The sequence below is a fragment of the Melopsittacus undulatus genome, chromosome Z (genome assembly GCF_012275295.1).
Source record: "Melopsittacus undulatus isolate bMelUnd1 chromosome Z, bMelUnd1.mat.Z, whole genome shotgun sequence".
In the NCBI taxonomy this organism is placed as follows: Eukaryota; Metazoa; Chordata; class Aves; order Psittaciformes; family Psittaculidae; genus Melopsittacus; species Melopsittacus undulatus.
The window spans coordinates 81,800,969-81,820,802 of NC_047557.1; the positions used below are offsets into that span (position 1 = coordinate 81,800,969).

A 19,834-nucleotide genomic window follows, 5' to 3' on the forward strand; every position below is an offset into this window, starting at 1 on the left:
ATGCAAGAGCAAAATATTTCATTATAATTTCTTAGTTCAGACTTCAGTGAAGATTAGTGTATTAACTTCTGTAATTCCCCACACGTTGCTTTGGGAAATTGGGAACTCTTCTCTAAATGGCTCCAAAGAGAATGGAAACATTATGCATCACCTTAACTAAGGATAATGCTGTCTCAGGAAAGCTCAGCCATGAGGTGTCTTTGCTGCTTTCCACTGTGGACCGAAATCCTACTCCCACATCTGATCCTCTCGTTACTGTTTCTCCCTTAAACTTTGCTTCCCAGAGAGGAAAAAAGGAGCATTCTCGCTTTTCATGCCTAAATACCTGGTTTACATTTCTTGTACTTCTTAGACTCAAAAGCAGGTCCTTTGTTTCCTAATACTTCCTCAGTTGGAAGAGAGGCTTTTGCTGTTCTAGTTGTATTGTTTCCTGCTCTGGACTTTTTTTAGATGACTGCTGTTACTAATAATCCAGTTCTAAATTTACTGCCATCAGGGCTACTAGCTCCTTTGAACAGCTACAGTGACCCTGTGGGAACCCAGTCTATTCTACGTTCTTATTCTCTAGGAATACAAGGGCATGTAGTGACAGGACAGGCAATCACTTTAACCTAGCAGAGGGGAGATTGAGATGAGATTTTAGGAAGAAGTTCTTCCCTGTGAGGGTGCTGAGACCCTGGCACAGGTTGCCCAGAGAAGTTGTGGCTGCCCCATCCCTGGAAGTGTTCAAGGCCAGGTTGGACAGAGCTTGGAGCAGCCTGGTCTAGTGGAAGGTGTCCCTGCCCATGGCAGGGGGTTGGAGCTGGATGAGCTTTATGGTCCCTTTCAGCCCAAACCACTCTTAAGAATTTCGAAGTCCCTGTATGGAAGGGGGAGATGGGATGGAGGGATGCTGCATGAATGAGTGCCCTCTTGATTTCTGCAGCAACAGGGGAACTGTAACACAGCAGTCATTTCAAACAGTTGCATGCAACTGGTGTTCGGGGGGTGGGGGTTGACACTTTTTGTTACTTGTGTCTTTAGATTTTCCGCAGGAGCGTTGTCCTGTGGTGCTTGCACCACTTCTATACCCTGAAAAACGGAACATTCTAATGGACAGGATCCTGCCTGATTCTGGAGGGATAGCCAAAACCATGATGGAGAGTTCTCTGGCAGATTTCATGCAAGAAGTTGGCTATGGCTTTTGTGCAAGGTTTGTAGGCAAATGTAATTTTCAAGCATCTTGGGTGATAGTGTTTTTCCTATGTGTTTCTTCCAGCAGAGGGTGAAGAAGACTTCATAGGTCTAAAATAACTAGAACCTCATTATTATAAGGTCATTTGTTTTGATTCCCATTTTATATTTTGCTTTCTTCTGTGTGTAGCATGTCTGTTGAAATTGTGTATCTTTTTGTCATGATGAGAAGGGCTAGATAAAGGTATTAAGATTCCTCTTGAAGATTTTTTAAGAACTAGACCATCATTCTTTTGAGTAAAAAGAAAGTGACTAGGCAGAATAATTCCCAACTAAATCCTGCTAGATCTTAGGAAGAACTTTGCTTTTGTGGCAGACTGCTGTTAGCTCCCTGCCCACATGAAATAGATTACAGAAGAACTGAATGTAATAGTCTCTCTTCAGTAGAGTTGACCAGCTGCAGCTTGGGGTTTGGTCAGTGTGATATACAGTATGTTTGAGGTCATGGTAGTGAATTGCTAGAGTATTTTCACAGTTGCATCAGTCTTTGCTTGCTTAGGCTTATTCTTGTAAAAATGCAGCTTAAATTCATCCTCGGTTTGTCTGTATGTTCATAGTCATACATGACCCACATCTTCAATAGCGTTCCATATTCTTGCTCTGTGACCCTAATTTGAAATGTTAGATGGGCAGCTGTCACCTGGACTTGCTGGAGCCATGAGAAATGGGCTGTCATGCACCAGAACCATGTGGTTTTGCAGGGGTGGCCTCAGCAGGACACGTGTTATCTGGAATAGGAGAAGCTAGACTTTTTAGAAGCTGTTTATTGAAGAGGTAATTTGGATATTTTAAATTAATTACATATTAAATATATTTCCTGCTGTATATCTATCTGCACAAACCCAGCTTGATTTATGAATGTAGTTTTTTAAGGATTTAGGGTAGTGCTCTAATACTGATAGTCATAGCAGGAACCTGCAGGCCTGTGGCTGGTTTTGATGGGTGTCTTGGCACTCAATATGAACCTGATGTGTGTTTTTAAAGGAAGATTCATTAAGAGACATGAGATAAGAGAAGTAGATGATTCTGTATTTTAAAAGAAATTCTGGTGACTACTTTAGGGAGGTGATCAAATCTCAAAAGACATTAACATAAGTTTCTGTTCAAACAAGGAAGAGAAAACAAAATATAAATGTGTTGGAAGATGTTGAAAATTATTTCCTTTGTTAACATGTGCCTCTTAATAAAACATTGTTTATAGATATACTGATGCTGTATAAATCTTGTTGGTCTAATGAAGAGCTGTTTCACTTTTACCTAGCATAAACTTCACTCTTTGAAGCTCTATCTCACAGGTCAATACACGGAAGTGCTTTTAACAGCAGTCGGTGCTAAACATAACTTGTGCTTCTGCCTTGAGAAGTATAGCCTGTGAAACAGTTATTGCTGTTGCTTAAGTAGACCTAGCTTTGAACTGAACACCTGACAAAGCATGTTTCGTGGAAATAATTGCATGGAGCGTCTACTGCATTTTTCTTCTTGCTCCTCCTGGAATTCTGTTATATTGGATAATTTGACTAGCATAACTGAGGTTGAGTGAACAGTTATGCTTTAGTCTGTGATTAGTTTCTCTCAACTGTACTGCAAACCTTGGGTTTGGTCTGTGTTAAGTTGTGCCACAGTGAAACCTGCTTTTGAATTAAGATCTCTCTGAGTTGTTTTGTTTTTTTGTTTTTTTTTTTTTTTGCATTTTAGCATGGAAGAATGTCGCAACATAATCATGCAGTTTGGTGTTCGGGAAGTTACGGCTGCCCAGGTTGCCAGGGTTTTGGGAATGATGGCTCGAACTCACTCGGGGTTGACGGATGGTATTCCATTACAAGTGAGTGGCCTGCTGGAGTGGGGCTTAGATATGTTTTGATCAGCAGATAATAAGGAGCAATTCAAGAATTACTTTTGTTATTCAACACTTCTAACTGTTCTGCTGTAAAGGTCTGTGACACATTCTTGAATGAAAGATTACAAGGTATGTGTAGCTGGTGGTCTTCCTGTTCTGAACTTCCTGCCTCCGTAGTGCAGGGAGTTCTGTATCTAGGGGCTTTTGAGACTGCTTTATTCTTAACTAGTATCTGATGGAGTGTATTTAACTTGCAGTCTATTTCGGCTCCTGGCAGTGGGATTTGGAGTGACGGGAAAGATAAAAGTGATGGAGCACAAGCCCATACTTGGAATGTAGAGGTCTTAATTGATGTTCTTAAAGAGCTGGTAAGTTTTATGAGCATCTTGGTCTTTTATGCAGAATATGTGCAAGAAGGGCATGTCTTAGTGTGAATATAAAGCTTTTTAAACTCCTAGCAGCTGGAGTGGCTTTGAATCTCATTAATATAACTGTGTTGCTGTACATAAATGACTGGTGTCATTTTTTACTCAAGAAAAGAATATTTTGAGGAATTGTGGGAAAGCAAAGCTGCATGAATGTCAAACTTGGGTGCAGCTTCAGTTTTATTCCACCGCTATGGAGTATGTATCTTCTGAGGGTTTGTGGGCTTGAACTTATTTCTAGCAGTGGGAAGTTAGTGCATCAGGCTCTGTTTTAAAAAGCATCTCACTGTAGGCATTAGTGATGAAAAGGAAACAAAAGATTTTTATAGCTACTCATTCCAAAACATTAAATGCTTCAGAAACAGGAACCTTTTTCCACCACTTACTGGCAGCAATTTTTGTAATTAACTCAATGAAATGTGAGTACCATTTCCTTTGCCTGCTTTATGTTGCATGAAATTTTTTTTTGTATGTCATATCTAGTCTATGCAGGAGTCCCTGTTTTATTTTTCTAAACCTTGGAACATACAGCAAGCTTTCTTTGGTGCTCACCTGTCTCTGAATTGAGTGGTCTGTGGTCCACAGCAGCCATGGTTCCCTCTAAGCTCTTTAATCCTTATGGTTTCACACTATTGCTGCAAATCAAATAGTTGTTTTGCAAGCACTTGCAGTGTACATTCTCCAAAAGAAAACAAGATTTTCTTGCCAGCAGGTCAGACCCTTCTGCCTTTTATTGGAGGGCATATGGAAGCCTACTCAAGGGATGAGTTAGCATGCTGAGGGCCTGTGTGTTTGGGTGTTTTGGGTTGTTTGTTTTTTTTCCTGAGGACTTGTTAATCAAATGTTTGGAAGGATAGACATTAGTGCCTGTGATACTGGAGAAATGCAATCTCACAGGCTAGTTTCAAACATTAACTTGCATCAAGTTCTCACAAATATCTAAATCCTGCTCTTAAAACCAAAACCCTTGCTTTCAACTAGAAGTCAGGTTTCCTGACTCAGTTAAGCTGAGTAAATTACTGATGAAGACTGGTTCTTACAAGACAGTAGTGAAAACTGTAATGTTTCAAGGCTGACTACTCTCTTTTTTTTCTGGTTGCAGAATCCTAGCCTGGACTTCAAAGTAGTAACCTATGAATTGGACCATCCAGGATTTCAGATTCGTGACAGCAAGGGCCTGCATATTGTTGTGTTTGGCATCCAGAGAGGGCTGGGCATGGAAGTTTTTCCAGTTAATGCCATATACAGACCTTGGAAGCACGCAGAAGGCCAGGTAGGTTTACCAACACTTCTGTAACTGTACAACACCTGCCAAGTTCGTGGATTTATCGGAAGGCAAATGTAAATTTTGAGACAAGCCACATTTGACAGCTTGGCCTGTTAAAAGCATAGGCCTCAGGTATGTTACTGAAGTATAGTCTGTTGATTGAACAGTCTACACTGTTTAGGAGGACATGGTAATTTGCTGTACATTTGTGACAGCATCTTTGGTTTTAGCAGAGTTCTGGTGTGTGATGCAGCTGGGTGTAGAACTGTTGCTGCATGGCTGTGCTCCAAGGTTTTTATCTAGCTAAACAAAAGTTTTGTTTGGGCAAGTCCTCTCAGCACATCTGTATCTGTTGCTTTTTGAAATCCTGGGAGAAGTGTGAGGTTCAGTTGAATGTAAAACTTGGCTCTTCTGCATTTGCGTTGTTCTCAGAAATATTGTCAGGTGATAAAGTGGAAGGAACCTGAAACTTTAAATATCTAGGCTATTTTTGCTGTCTTTTATTCCAGCTCTCCTTCATTCAACATTCCCTCATAAATCCTGACATCTTCTGTTTCGCTGACTACCCTTGTCATACTGTTGCCACAGACATCCTGAAAGCACCACCAGAGGATGACAACCGGGAAATAGCTACATGGTAAGCCTCACAGATGCTTTTCGTGCCTTGAGTTAGATTATTTTTCTGGTCAAATGTGGCCTTGTAGTTACACAGTCATGTTTATTTGTAGCTGTTACATCCCAAGACATCAGCCATTAGTATTTGTTCCATATTTGATCAATGAGAGTTCTTGTATTATCCAAACTTCTCATATGCTTCCATAATATCTGAAAGTGTCATTGGAGTCTTCCAGTTCTTTGGAGGATTTCTGCTGATGTATTTTGGAAGATAACTGTGAGCCAATAGAATGGAATAGAGGTGGTATGAACTGAAATCTATCTTTCCCAGGATCACATTAGGGGAATTGGCTGGACTTGTATGAAATAAATTCTGGGATTAAAATAATAAATTTATATTTATTGGATCCTATATGCTGACTGCTTTGTAACTTTCTGGGGGGGCTGTCTGTCTATTTTTGTATTTTGTTAGGAAGAGCCTGGATTTGATTGAATCTCTGTTACGACTGGCAGAAGTAGGACAGTATGAGCAGGTTAAGCAGCTCTTCAGTTTTCCAATCAAGCATTGCCCAGATATGTTGGTGTTGGCCTTATTGCAGATCAACACATCCTGGCATACCTTGCGCCACGAACTCATCTCCACACTCATGCCAATTTTCCTTGGCAATCATCCCAATTCTGCCATCATTTTGCACTATGCATGGCATGGACAGGTAAGTATTTTCACTGGAGTGTCTAGCTTGTTCAGGTAACTGAAAGTTTGCTAAATGGGTTGGACAGTTAAAATAACTGTTTGTGTATTGGTTAATGAACTGGGTAATTTAAAACCCAAGAAGCTAATTATTAGTGGTTTATGCAAAGTAATGAGTTGTCTCCTCCTTGTTTTGAAGTGAACTGTTGTGATATAATTTCCTTTGGGGAAATATATTCGGAACAAAGAAGTAATGTTCACTGAGAAAATATTCCTGGAAATGTAGAGACCAATTTTGACTGTTTCAACCATTCAGTTTTAACCAAAGTTGACCACAGGGTTTTTTTTTCTTTCATTTTTTTTAAAACAAAAGAACACTAAAAATCTTACAACAGCAATGCTCTCCCCAACCCCCAGCTCTCAGCCTCACACATTTCAAGTGTAGATATGCAAAGCAGCAAGAGGTGAAGATGTTTAAACTAAAATAATCTCCACTGTACTTGCTAAAAGATGGAAGCTATTCTAGGTATAAAGAAACTTTATACTTGCAAGAGTCTAGGATATTTTCTGAAAATTTAGGATTTGCTATTGAGCTTTTTCAAGGAGAGCTTTCATGTAGAGACAAGGTAACGATATATGCAAATCCATGTGTTTAATCGAGAGACAAGTTGGGCTTTTGGTATGGCCTTCATCATTATGTCCACTGGTAGTTAAGCAAACAGGAGCCATAAAAAGAAAAGAGGAAGCTTTTGGGGTGGGAGGGAGTCTGCAGTAGCACACATCTTGCCCTGTTCAAATAGCATTAGTGATAAGCAAATAGGGCTATTTGGTAGCTGAAGTGCTATGAACAGTTTGTATTTTTCATGATAAAACTATTTAAATTACATAATGAGGGGAAGAAGAATTGTGCTTTTTGCGTAAGGTCTTGAAACGGCAAAATACGGACTTTTCCCTTAGGGTAGGCTTCCTACCCTACACAGTGATGGCTGCTGTGTGACATGGTGCCATTCCACATCTTGAGGATGTTTCAGTTCCCCATATGAGGGAACTTTAAGCAAAATCCTTACTGCCATCAAACTCCTAGTTGTGCTATAGTTTGAAATTGCCCCTGTAAACAGCTAGATACTGTTTTCCATGTTAAGGTGTGACACTGTAATTCTCACTTCAGAATGTCACCATTGTGTAAATGATTTGTGTATTCCTAAAACAGTTTCTCTGCAAAAGAGAGGAGAGAGATGAGGATGTACATGCCATCTGTAGTTATCCTACATCCTTTAGTTGCTCCAGCATAGTTTATTATTGCACAAAACCAGCTCAACTCAGAAGTTCTGAAGCTAAAGAGCAAATAAATGTTTTCACATAAGGCTTTAGAAGTAAGATATTCTACTTAATGTTCACATAGCTGTTCTTTTTTCTAGAGGCATGAAGTACAATTCTAATGTAATTCTCCTTAGGGTCAGTCTCCTTCAATTCGTCAGCTGATCATGCATGCAATGGCAGAGTGGTACATGAGAGGAGAGCAGTATGACCAGGCAAAACTCTCACGTATTCTTGATGTGGCACAAGACTTGAAGGTGAGCTTCCTGGAGCAGTACTGTTACTTTTTTTTTGTCCAGGGTCTTAGGCAGACTTGCTCATCTTTAACAAAAGCTATGCTTAGTTCTGAGTAATTTATTAAAGACTACATAGTTTAAGCATGTCTGAATTAAGTCCCACAGGTTAAGAACAGTTTAATAACTAAGGTATAACACGAATCACTACTGCTACCACCAGTAGTAATAATAATGATAAAGGAAATAACAAGTGAAGAGACTACACCACCTCACCAGCCACGGACCCATAACTCACCCCACCCTGCCCGACCAAGCACCGACCAATACCTCTTCCAACCCCCAGAGCACTCACCCTTCCAGGTAACTCTCAGTTACCTCCTGGGCATGACGTGCTACGGTATGGAATACCTCTTTGGCTAGCTTGGGTCAGGTGTCCTGTCTCTGCTTCCTCTTGGCCTCCCCTCCTCCCTGGCAGAGCATGAGCTCAGAAAAGGCCTTGGCCAGAGTAAACATTTGAGCAGTAACTCAAAACATACGTGCTATCAGCAACCATTCCCAGCCCGAAAGTCAAAACACAGCACTGCACCAGCTGCCAAGAAGGAGAAAAATGACTGCTACTGCTGAACCCAGGACACTGAGTTACTACTGCTGTACGTCATCTTAGTTGTTTTTGTTTTTTTTTTTTTTAAATGCCTATGTTCATGAGGCTTCAAGTGCTCTTCAGCTGAATTGTGGTATCTGACTGCTGATGCTTTCTAGCTTTCTTGTGAGCCAAAGACATTTTACTTGCTGCTTGCAGTAGAATTGGTTATTGTGGCTTAGCTGACAAGTTATTTGGGAAGCAGTATAATAGACCAGCTTGCTATGTGAATGTACTGTAAATTCAGGAAGAGCTTTGAATGCTTTAACCTTGAATACCATTGAAATTGGAATATAGAAAATATCCATCATGTAATTGTGTGAAGGTGGCACTGCTAAGCTTAATGTATGGGAATTTCTTAAGAATACTGCAAGGCTTTAGTTGTTTACACATTCTCGCAAGAGACTGGAAGTTGTGACTAGCTTCTCTGAAGTCTTTACTGCTTCCTAAAGTTAGATACAAAATAATTGGGTGTCTCAAAGTGCAAAGGTACAAGCTGCTGCTGGAAGTCAGTTTTGTTGTAACAGTTTCTGTTTCAGAGATAAACACTTTTGAGGAGATACATTCAAAGAGCTCTGAAGGGGTTGAGCTCTGATTGTGGGGAAATGATTAATTTAGTGGCAGTGTCAATTTGGTAGCTCCACTTGCTGGTGGATATTAATAAAAAGGAATTTAAAACTGTCAACACAAGGTGGCTTCTAAGAAGGATCATGGCTGCAAACGAGAGCTTTTTGCTTACTTCTCTCCTTAGCAAGCCATAGGTAAAACTGTAATAGCAGTCTTTTTGTTGACAAAGCATAACAGCATGAAGAAAATTCTTCCCTGTGAAAGTGGTGGGACTCTGGCACAGGTTGCCCAGAGAAGCTGTGGCTGCCCCATCCCTGGCAGTGTTCAAGGCCAGGCTGGATGGGGCTTGGAGCAATCCGGTCTAATGGAAGGTGTCCCTGCCTTGGATTGGAACTGTATGGTCTGAGGTCCCTTCCAACCCAAACCAGTCTGGGATTGTGTGTGATAGCAAGACTGCTTTACAAAAAATCTATGTGGGGATTAGAAAAGAAAAGCAGGAGAAGGGGTGTCTATCCTTGTGCCTTCACTAGTAGTCTTCTGATTTATTTTTCTTTTCCCTTTAGGCCTTGTCAATGCTGCTAAATGGTACTCCATTTGCCTTTGTTATTGACCTTGCTGCACTTGCCTCTCGACGGGAATACCTCAAACTTGACAAATGGCTCACAGATAAAATTCGGGAGCATGGGGTAAAACAGCATTTTTCTTCTTATTTCTGCACTCTATCAGTGACTGACTAACTTAAGTCACTTTAACAGTTTCATAAGTAGCTTTAAAGTTGTGGAAAGTCTCCGTGGTTCAGCATTTTCACTGAATAATAGCTTAGTGCAGTTCCTTCCATGGTGCAGTTGCCAAGTTTGAAATCATTGCTTAGATGCTGTCTGGGAGATTTAAGAGAACTTTTTTTTCTTCAGGAGCCTTTCATCCAGGCCTGTATGACTTTCTTAAAGAGAAGATGTCCATCTATCCTGGGTGGCCTTGCTCCAGAAAAAGACCAGCCCAAAAGTGCTCAGCTTCCTCCAGAAACCTTGGCGACTATGTTGGCATGTCTTCAAGCTTGTGCTGGGTAAGGATTACTTATGCAGAATATCTTATCTGTTTGCAGCTTGTTTGCTGGCTCATGGTCACAGCTGGTTTGGAATTTCACATAGAGAAGGGGGTTCATGAGAATAAATAAGCTTGCAGGCATAGATCCAGAAATATGTTTCATTTTGCACTGAAACTTCTGTTGTAGGGTAAGTCAAAAGAATTTGAGTGCTTCTGTCTTTATAATTGGGTTACCTGATCTTGGTGACAGGTGATGGCTGGTTATTCAGATCCTGGGTTGTTAATGACTAGATATAGGGGTGTAATTCGGACCAGAAGGAATACAGGCCACAAGTACAGAATGGAATGGCATGTTGGAAAACAGTGACTGGAGAAAGGATTTTGTGTGTTAAGCAAATGCCTCTGTGGTTGCTACCCTAGCAGAAAGGGCTAATGCAGTCATTATGTGTTGGAACAAAGTGGTACGAGGTGGTTATAAGTAATGTAATTGAGACTGAAACTAGCCATGTACCTTCTGTTACCTTCATTTGAGACGTTAAGTGATTAAGTGTGAAAAACATCCAAGATCTTTTTCAAATCAGGCTGTTAAGCTAATGACAAGAATAAAAGGTGTGGGTCGCAGAGGGCTGTTTTATTTACTAGAGGGAGGGGCAGACTGCAGAAAGGCTGATGGAAACTGAAATTGGGAAACCAGTTTTTAAATACTGTTTTTTAAAATGACAATGATGTAAAATATTTGCCATGTCATTTCGTGCTGCTGTCAGATCAAGTTGGTATTTATCTGCAGCAATATTTCAGAGATGTAACATAGTGAGACATGTGAGCCAGAGGGGACTGAAAGCTGTAGATGGTGCTAGTTCTGGTGTTAATTTTTGACACTGAAATAGGCTGACATGTCTCAGTGTGTGTTACCTGATGTAAGGCTTCTGTTGTGTCCTTTGGTTTAGCCAGTGTTGTCTTGAAAGTTTTAAGGAACATTTTTAAAGGTATCCAGGATGATTAATGGCTCTGATGTAGGTGCTAGGAAATGAGTATCAGCGTGGATTTGTCACGATGAGTATTTGGTCTAGAAGGGAATTTGAGGTAGCTCTAAGATTATAAAATAAAGGGTTCTCCTAATTTCTACTGGGACCTGTGCAGTTAAACTTCAAAATGCTATTTGAATACCACTCTTGAAATACGATGTTATGCCTGTTGGACTGAGAAGATGAGTGTTACTTTTCAACTCAAAGTGCATCTTCTGAAACTACAGTTCAGAAATTACTTTTATTTTACATCCTAACACATCCAGATTTTAGATGTTTAATAGTTAATTGTAGTTCTGTAATTGCATCTAACATCACTGTGTTCTGAATCTTAATGTGTTATCAAGTTTTATTTATTCAATTAATTCCAAGAGCTACTAGTTCTCTGCTGGCACAATTCTCTCAGCTTTTGGTTTCTTTTTATAGCTACTTGTATTCCCTTTTATGCAACAATTTGACCTACTTGCAGTCATTTTCCGTTTGTTATTCTCTTTGAGCTTTTAAAAGAAAAAGCTTGGTTTTCTTTCATGAAGCAGTTGCTTTGATTAGCTCAGGTTTCAGTCATGAATGGAAGCAGGCATTATGAAGACTAGAAGATTACGATCATGTTAAATATATATATCTGGGAGGGTAGTTCCACTTCACCAGCTGAAGTCTGGCATTTCCTAAATCTGTGGATTTAGAAGCCCCCTCCTTAATTAGGCTGTAGTTTTTCTTGTCCTGGTTTATGTCCAGGGACATGCTTTTTTTAGCCATCAGACCTTGGATGTTCTGAGACTCTGTTTTTGATGCCACTTGTTTACCACTGGTGAGCACTGCAGCTGTGGAATCATATAGCAGAGAGGCTTCAAAAGGCAATAAGTCTTCCTTATACTACTGAGTGCTTTTATAATGAAGTTGGGGTACTTATGGGTGCCACAGGCTGAGCAAGCTTGTGACTTGGTCACAGAGTGCCTATGAGAAGTCCTCCTGAAGGAGCTGCAGTGAGTTGAGAGGACAGCAGTGCCTCTTCCATGTTGTCATGTCTAGCACAGCCCCAGTGCATCAGTGTGGGAGACAGTCTTCTCTGTCCCTCCCTTAAGAAGAGGCTTTTGGCTGCCTGTGCCCAGGAGAATGAAAAAGCCTTTAATTGCTTTGTAAAAATGGCTTAAAGAAGCCCTTGTTGTTCCAGCAAGCTGGAGCTTCCCTTAAGCTGACAGTTTTGCTCCTCTAGAGCTGTCTGTTTGCCAGCTCTCCTCCTTACTTGTGTTTCAAAGTTCTCTTAGTTTTCCTCTAGTTCTCTTCTAGGAATGGCGTTGATTAAGTTGGACACCTGAATGTATTTTTACATAAAACTTGAAAGTACAAACATTTTCTTTAAGACCTACTTACCAAACCATGCCCACCTATGTACTACTTGATAAAATTTGCCTCACATGAAGGGGTTTGGTGGGGCTTTTCTGTGAAAACTGCAATTTTGTACTATCTAAAACTACTGTGATGTTTGCATCTTGATTCAGTGTGTCCTTTGATATGACCAAGAAGTTAACATTCAATTTCTAGATGGCAGGATATGGTATTAGTGGTTTGCTCCAAAGCACTAATGGCCTAACTGGTCACCATCTCAGACTCTAGGAATGTAAGCCTGTTTTAGTCTTCATTGTGGCTTGGGTTTTATCTCTCTGCTTCAAAAAAAAAGGGGGGGAGAGCAAGAGATGGTGGTTAACTGTGTGCGAACCCAGCTCTTCAGTCCCCAGTCCTGTTCTCTGTTTAGCTGCAGTGCTGTACAGTCTTGGAATGTCTCCTACATCAGAAAAAAGCCTGTTAATTGGTCATACATACATTTGAATGTTGAGATTTCTGAGAATGTGGCGTCCTGGTTTGAGCAGTAGCAGTCATTTTTCTCCTTGTTGGTAGCTGGTGCAGTGCCGTGTTTTGACTTTCAGGCTGAGAACGGTTGCTGATAGCAAGCATGTTTTGAGTTACTGCTCGGGTGTTTGGTTTGTCCAAGGCCTTTTCTGAGCTCATGCTCTGCCAGGGAGGAGGGGAGGCTGGGAGGAAGCTGAGACAGGACACCTGACCCAGGCTAGCCAAAGAGGTATTCCATACCACAGCACGTTATGCCCAGGATGTAACCGGGAGAAACCTGGAAGGGCTGGAGCTCTGGGGGGATGGAGGAGGTATTGGTCGGTGCTGGGTCGGGCATGGTGGGATGAGTTATGGGCCAGTGGCTGGTGAGGTGTTGTATTCTCTTCACTTGTTATTGGCTTTATCATTATTATTTGTAGTAGTAGTAGCAGTAGTGATTTGTGTTATGCCTTAACTATTAAACTGTGCTTATCTTAATCCATGGGGGCTACGTTCTTTGGATTCTCCTTCCTAACTCTCTGGGAGTTGGGGGAGCAAGGGGGGGAGTGAGTGAACGAACTGTGCGGATTTGGTTTAAACCATGACACTTGGTGAGAGGGTATTAGAGCATGTAAACAATCAGCCTATGGAACAGTTGATAAAATGTTTGTTGCTGTGTATGGAAACCTGCTCACCAGATTCCTGTGTCTTGGGTTGGGTAATACTGTTGAAAAATAACTGGAAGCTGATAGCTGTGTGTTAGCTTGTAATGGGATACTTGCCAAAGCTGAAGGCTGATCTGCACTTTTTCTGCCTTAGTTTAGTGTGAGGTGTCCCTGCCCATGGCAGGGGGGTTGAAACTAGATGATCTTAAGGTCCTTTCCAACCCTAATTATTCTATGATTCTATGAATTGTCAGGATGGTTCCTCTTTCTTTCCTGTCACCCCAGCAGCTGTGCAGAAAAAGCTTGTGTAAATTGAGTTAAAATGAGGAATCTTCAGAGAAGGGTAACAAGGGTGCATTGGAAAGACATAAACAGTTGGCTGTATTTTCCAAAAGGAAAACATAAGTTTTGTGTTAGCATGCTTGTGGTTAGGTATGTCTGCAGCAGAGCTGGCTTTCCTTCTGGTTTAGGAACCTGGCAGCTAGACGTGGAATACCTTGGAAAGAAGTACTGACTGCTCTTGATTGTGTAGTGTCTTCATTCTGAAGTTTGAATTCTGTTGGCTTTTGAGTACAACTTCCTTGATTAGGTTGATTTCCTTTTTGGTTTGGTTTCATGATAATCCAGGAAGCATGTTTCAGTTCGGACAGATGAATTTCAGTGGAGCAGGAGTGTCCTGGGTTCAGCAGTAGCAGTCATTTTTTCTCCTTCTTGGTAGCTGGTGCAGTGCTGTGTTTTGACTTTCAGGCTGGGAATGGTGCTGATAATATGTATGTTTTGAGTTACTGCTCAAATGTTTGGTTTGTCCAAGGCCTTTTTTGAGCCTCATGCTCTGCCAGGGGGGAGGGGAGGCTGGGAGGAAGCAGAGACAGGACACCTGACCCAGGCTAGCCAAAGAGGTATTCCATACCATAGCATGTCATGCCCAGGATGTAACCGAGTGTTACCAGGAAGGGCTAGGAGCTCTGGGGGGATGGAGGAGGTATTGGTCGGTGCTCGGTCAGGCAGGGTGGGATGAGCTATAGGTCAGTGGCTGGTGAGGTGGTGTATTCTTTTCACTTTTTATTTCCTTTATCATTATTATTCTTATTATTGGTAGTAGCAGTAATGATTCATGTTATACCTTAGTTATTAAACTGTGCTTATCTCAACCCATGGGGGCTACATTCTTTGGATTCTTCTCCCCAGCTCTCCGGGAGTTGGGGGAGCAAAGGGGGGAGTGAGAGAAAAAGCTGTGCAGCTTAAACCATGGCACAGGAAACACATTTTTTTTTGTCTTCTGAGTGTGTAGACTAAGTTTTAGTCATGTTGTATCTCCTCTTTTGGAGAGATCTTGTGTGTAATGTGGGTTCAGAATGGGAATAATCACAAACAGTGATGTCAGGGCAGGAAGGAGCCTTGAGCAGCTTCGACCAAGTATCACCGCATCATTATTGTGTGGTTGAATTCATGAAGCTGAGCTGTATAGAGCCCATAGTGTGGACAACAGCAGTCAGAGTGTTGCAGGTAGTCTGCTCTTCCAAGGACTGCTGGAGCCATGTAGGTACATATCCCAGCTTTTTGAAAGTCACAGGCTGGGCAAAAAGGAAATTCAGGGCAGCCCTGCAGAGAAGGACTTGGGGGTGTTGGTCAATGAGAAACTTAACGTGAGCCGGCTGCAGTGTGCGCTCACAGCCCAGAAAGCCAACCGTATTCTGGGCTGCATCAAGAGAAGCATGACCAGCAGGTCAAAGGAGGTGATCCTGCCCCTCTACTCTGCTCTCACGAGACCTCACTTGGAGTATTGTGTGCAGTTCTGGTGTCCTCAACATAAAAAGGACAAGGAACTGTTGGAACAAGTCCAGGGGAGGGCCACGAGGATGATCAGGGGACTGGAGCACCTCCCATATGAAGACAGGCTGAGAAAGTTGGGTCTGTTCAGCCTGGAGAAGAGAAGGCTGCTTGGAGACCTCATAGCAGCCTTCCAGTATCTGAAGGGGGCCTACAGGGATGCTGCAGAGGGACTCTTCATTAGGGACTGCAGTGATAGGACAAGGGGTAACGGGTTGAAACTTAAACAGCAGAGGTTTAGGCTGGATGTAAGGAAGAAATTCTTTACTGTGAGGGTGGTGAGGTACTGGAATGGGTTGCCCAGGGAGGTTGTGAATGCTCCATCCCTGGCAGTGTTCAAGACCAGGTTGGATGAAGCCTTGGGTGATATGGTTTAGTGTGAGGTGTCCCTGCCCATGGCAGGGGGGTTGGAACTAGATGATCTTGAGGTCCTTTCCAACCCTAACTATTCTATGATTCTATGATTATTTGCTGGGGTAACTGTAAAGCAGTATTTGCATTAGTGGAAGCAAAGGAATATTCTGTTGGAGATTAATTTTTAGACACACAGTTTAGAATTATCTATTTAAATATAGCTGTTTCTCTTGGGACATGTAGCACAAGTTTTGCGAATAACTAAATGTAGCTTCTGCTGGGGGTTGTTTTGTAGCTATTGGTGAAGTGTGAACCAGATTTCTCTAAGAAAACCAAATAAATCAGGGGCTGTAGTTTGAGAAGTGTTGCATGGCTCACTACCCTACTTCCATGTTCTAGGAGTGTTTCTCAGGAGCTGTCAGAGACAATCCTCACCATGGTAGCTAACTGCAGCAATGTCATGAACAAAGCCAGGCAGCCACCACCTGGAGTCATGCCCAAAGGGCGCCCACCCAGCGCTAGCAGCTTGGATGCCATCTCTCCTGTACAGGTAGATGAATAATGTGATGTGTTTTTAGAAGCTGGTGTTTTACCACTAGTTCCACTGCACTATTGGAGCACTTTTCAGCTGGACTAAGTAAAACATGATCTGGCTCCCTTAGTTTTATGCTTGCATTTCTAGATAACTTGCTTGTAACTGCAGAATAATGCCTGAGGGTTGTAGGTCAGAACTATCTTCATGAATGCCTGTAAGATAAATGGAGTATAACAGGATGGTAGCACTGAGGAGGGATAGAGATTTGGTTTATTTAAAATAACAGTGTTTCTTTTGAAGTGCTAAAATGTACTAAGACTTGTGAAAGTTAAGCACTGCCTTTGAGCCTCATGTGTGTTGCTTGTAGCTTCATTGGCCAAGCAACAGTGCTAGAGCTTAAGCACTTGTTATAACTGGGGTTCTTCTGCTCTCAACTGCTCCTTTAAAAACAAGGTGCATTTAAGCCACTCTCTGCCACTCATCCCTTCCTCCTTTGAGAGCAATACATTACAGGCAGGTTTTGCTTCTAGCTGTTACGTTTAATATCAGATTTTAAAGTAGTGGCAAGTGTTTTCACATGCAGTAGTGGCAGTTCAGCATTTAAAAATGTCTGAAGCATCAGTAGGTTATTTAAACTAAATACAGAGAGCAGTTTCCTTGTAAATTGTTGCTTTATTGAAGTTCCTCATCAGATGTACCAAATACCTTGGCAACTTGCTGCAAATTACTGCTGTGAATAAATGGAGCAGCAGATGTCGTCTAGTCATGCTGTCTTTTGGGTAGGAAACAGTTTTCTGCTGTTGCTGGTCAGGAGCTCTTAACTTACGGCTTTGTCAGCTACTGTCGTGCTTCCCTCCTACTTACCACCCAGGTATTAATGTGAAAACTGCATTCAGGTATTTAGTTGTGAAAACTGGGCATAACAGGATCCTTCAGACAGTCAAAAATATTCTGTAAGCTTGATATGAAATAGCCTTTAAGACTTGGGGTGATATCTGAGGTTGTAAACTCCAGAACATAAACTAGTACAAACATGCTGCTATTTAACAAGCGTTTATTGTTAAATTTAGGTGGAGACTACGGAACAATTGGTCTTTCTGTAAAACCTCTGATAGAATAGGAGTTTATGGAATCATAGAATTAAAAATGAAGCATCATTCTGTAGACAGACTAATCTTTTGGGGGTGATCTGGATGACTTGAGAATCATGTAGTAAACATGCAAAAGAGCTCTTCTCGGGAGTGTCTGATACATTGCTGTCTCTATAAAAAACCTGCCAAAAATCAGCTTGATTTGGGTTCATGTATGTCTGTGTATAATCTTCCTTTCTTCAGATCGACTCACTTGCAGGAATGGCATCTCTTAGCTTAGGTGGCTCAGCTGCTCCTCACACCCAGAGCATGCAAGGCTTCCCTCCAAACTTGGGCTCTGCATTCAGTACTCCACAGTCACCAGCAAAAGCATTTCCCCCGCTTTCTACCCAAAACCAGACAACGGGTTTCAGTGGCATTGGAGGACTGTCTTCACAGCTTCCAGGTACTGCTATCCAGTGGAGTGGTTTGTATTTATGACATATTGGAACTAAGACACTATTACTTCTGTGATTGGAAATTACTGGACTGACAGCTCTGTGTCACATGGGAGGGAATTACACAGTCCTTGCTCCTAGGTTGCTTCTGAAACTTTGGAATGTTGAACTGCAGTAGGTAAAAAGTTTGAGAATCAAGAGGGGCAAATTTTGGCAGATTTTGGTAGCTTTATTTTATGTTAGGACATAGATTAAGAGCTGCATGAGAGAAAACTGCTTGATATTAAACAGTTTTGAGGTCCTAGAGCTTGGAGTTGGAAACGACAAGTGCCTGGAGTGATGAGTTTGTATTGTAGAGGGTACAGCTGAGATTACCAGCTGTTTGCTTTTTAGTAGGAGGTCTTACTATGGGTTTCTGTTTCAGTAGGTGGTCTTACTACGGGTAGCCTAACTGGCATAGGAACTGGAGCCCTGGGCCTCCCTGCGGTGAGCAGTGACCCCTTCGTGCAAAGGAAGCTGAGCACATCTGGACTGAACCAGCCTACGTTCCAGCAGAGTAAGATGAAACCTTGTAAGTGGTAGTGTTGTCTGTGACTGTGAAGTGTGACTGTGTTCTGCAGTTAACTTGCATTTCCTTCAGGGGAGGCTTGGATCTGTAGGTGGTAAATGTTAGAAGCTGTGAAGTGGCTCTTGTATTATGCCATTAGTCTGGAAAAGGTGCGTCTAAACTCTGTATTGAAACCTTGCCAAGTGGCTGGGTTGAGAGTTAAAAAGCTGTTAGCATAAAAACATAACAGTGGATTTGCATGAACAGTGCTTGTGTCATTTTTTTGTTGTTCTGTGTTTTGAGCTAAAGTTTTGTCCTTTTTACAGAGAACTGTATGTATCTGGTAAGAGGGTGATTTTGGGCTTGTAACAAGGTTAAACAAAGCTACTGGCGTAAGGTGCTTTTGCAGCAGAGAACTTGACAGATGAGGCAGTGAATCGGACTTCAAAATGGAATGCAAATAAGACTAACAGAAGTTGGTGGGGAGATGGTTTTTTGGAAGGAATATGTTTCCTAATACTGAGCCATTATCCTTTATTCATTTATGCCTCTGAAGTATGTTCACAACTAAATGTTCAAACAATCAGCTGTTGCCTTTAGGAGGCATAACCATATGCTAAACCTTCCACACTTCTCATACTGTGTGTTTACTTTGATAGCTCCTCCATGAAAGCAAAGTTACTGACCTGTACAGGTGGATGCAGCTGTATTGACCATTGGTTTATATTTTTGTGCTTGAACATCCAGTGCAAACTTGCTGTCATGGTTTAAGCCCAGCTGGTAATTCAGAACCATGCAGCAGCTCGCTCACTCCCCACCCTGTCCTTTCCCTCCTCCCCGCTCCTGCAGGGATGGGGAGGAGAATCGAAAGAATGTAACTCCCATGGGTTGAGATAAGACCAGTCCAGTAACTAAGGTATAACACAAACTACTACTGCTACCACCAATAGTAATAAACAATAAGGGAAATAACAAGGGAAGAGAATGCAAGCACTCACCAGCTGCTGAATGATACCCAGCCTGACCTGAACAGTGATATAGCCCTTCTGGGTAACTGCCCCCAGTTTATATACTGGACATGATGTGCTGTGGTATGAAATTACCCCTTTGACTAGTTTGGATCTGGTGTCAACTGTCTGCTGCCTCCTAGCTTCCCCTCCTGCCTGGCAGAGCATGAGGCTCAAAAAGGCCTTGGTGAGAGTAAACATTACTTAGCAGCAACTGGAAAACATTGGTCTTATCAGCATTGTTCCCAGTCTGAAAGTCAAAAACGCAGCACTGCACCAGCTACTAAGAAGGAGAAAAATGACTGTTACTGCTGAACCCAGGACACTTGCTCAAAGGTCACTCACTGACTGGCCTGAAAGTTTGTGTGTAAGTTTGTCTGCTCACTAGTGTTGTGTAGCATGCTTTTTAGTCTGTTTGCATTCATTTAGTTCAGGCACCAGCTGAGGTTAGTTTCGGATCCAGTGGATTCTAGGCATGCATCAGTAGGAGGTTAATCCTATCTTAGAATACAGTTCTTTTGCAGAAATACTATATATTGTATATATATTTTTAAATAACAGTTCCTGACTACTGGAAAGGTTAAATACCTTGCTTTTCCAGAAAACCAGCAGGTTTTGTATAGAATGGTCGAAGAGTTGAATAG

At 41.8% G+C, this 19,834-nt stretch overlaps 1 protein-coding gene and 1 non-coding gene across 3 annotated transcripts in view; both read left to right on the forward strand.

Moving 5' to 3' along the window:
• Positions 1–19,834, forward strand: part of CNOT1 (CCR4-NOT transcription complex subunit 1) — a 55,552-nt gene that overhangs the window by 7,820 nt on the left and 27,898 nt on the right. The window contains exons 7-18 of one of the 2 annotated variants that reach the window (XM_005152291.4): positions 1,024–1,192; positions 2,929–3,055; positions 3,328–3,438; positions 4,598–4,768; positions 5,272–5,399; positions 5,850–6,090; positions 7,523–7,642; positions 9,392–9,514; positions 9,740–9,891; positions 15,973–16,123; positions 17,443–17,644; positions 18,061–18,207. In XM_005152291.4, the coding sequence (XP_005152348.1) occupies positions 1,024–1,192; positions 2,929–3,055; positions 3,328–3,438; positions 4,598–4,768; positions 5,272–5,399; positions 5,850–6,090; positions 7,523–7,642; positions 9,392–9,514; positions 9,740–9,891; positions 15,973–16,123; positions 17,443–17,644; positions 18,061–18,207 (1,842 nt within the window). The remainder of the gene's footprint in view (positions 1–1,023; positions 1,193–2,928; positions 3,056–3,327; positions 3,439–4,597; positions 4,769–5,271; positions 5,400–5,849; positions 6,091–7,522; positions 7,643–9,391; positions 9,515–9,739; positions 9,892–15,972; positions 16,124–17,442; positions 17,645–18,060; positions 18,208–19,834) is intronic. The other variant, XM_034072650.1, reaches the window with a different exon arrangement.
• Positions 16,439–16,569, forward strand: LOC115947037 (small nucleolar RNA SNORA50). Its single transcript, XR_004081024.1, has one exon. It is a non-coding gene; the product is annotated as a small nucleolar RNA SNORA50 (small nucleolar RNA).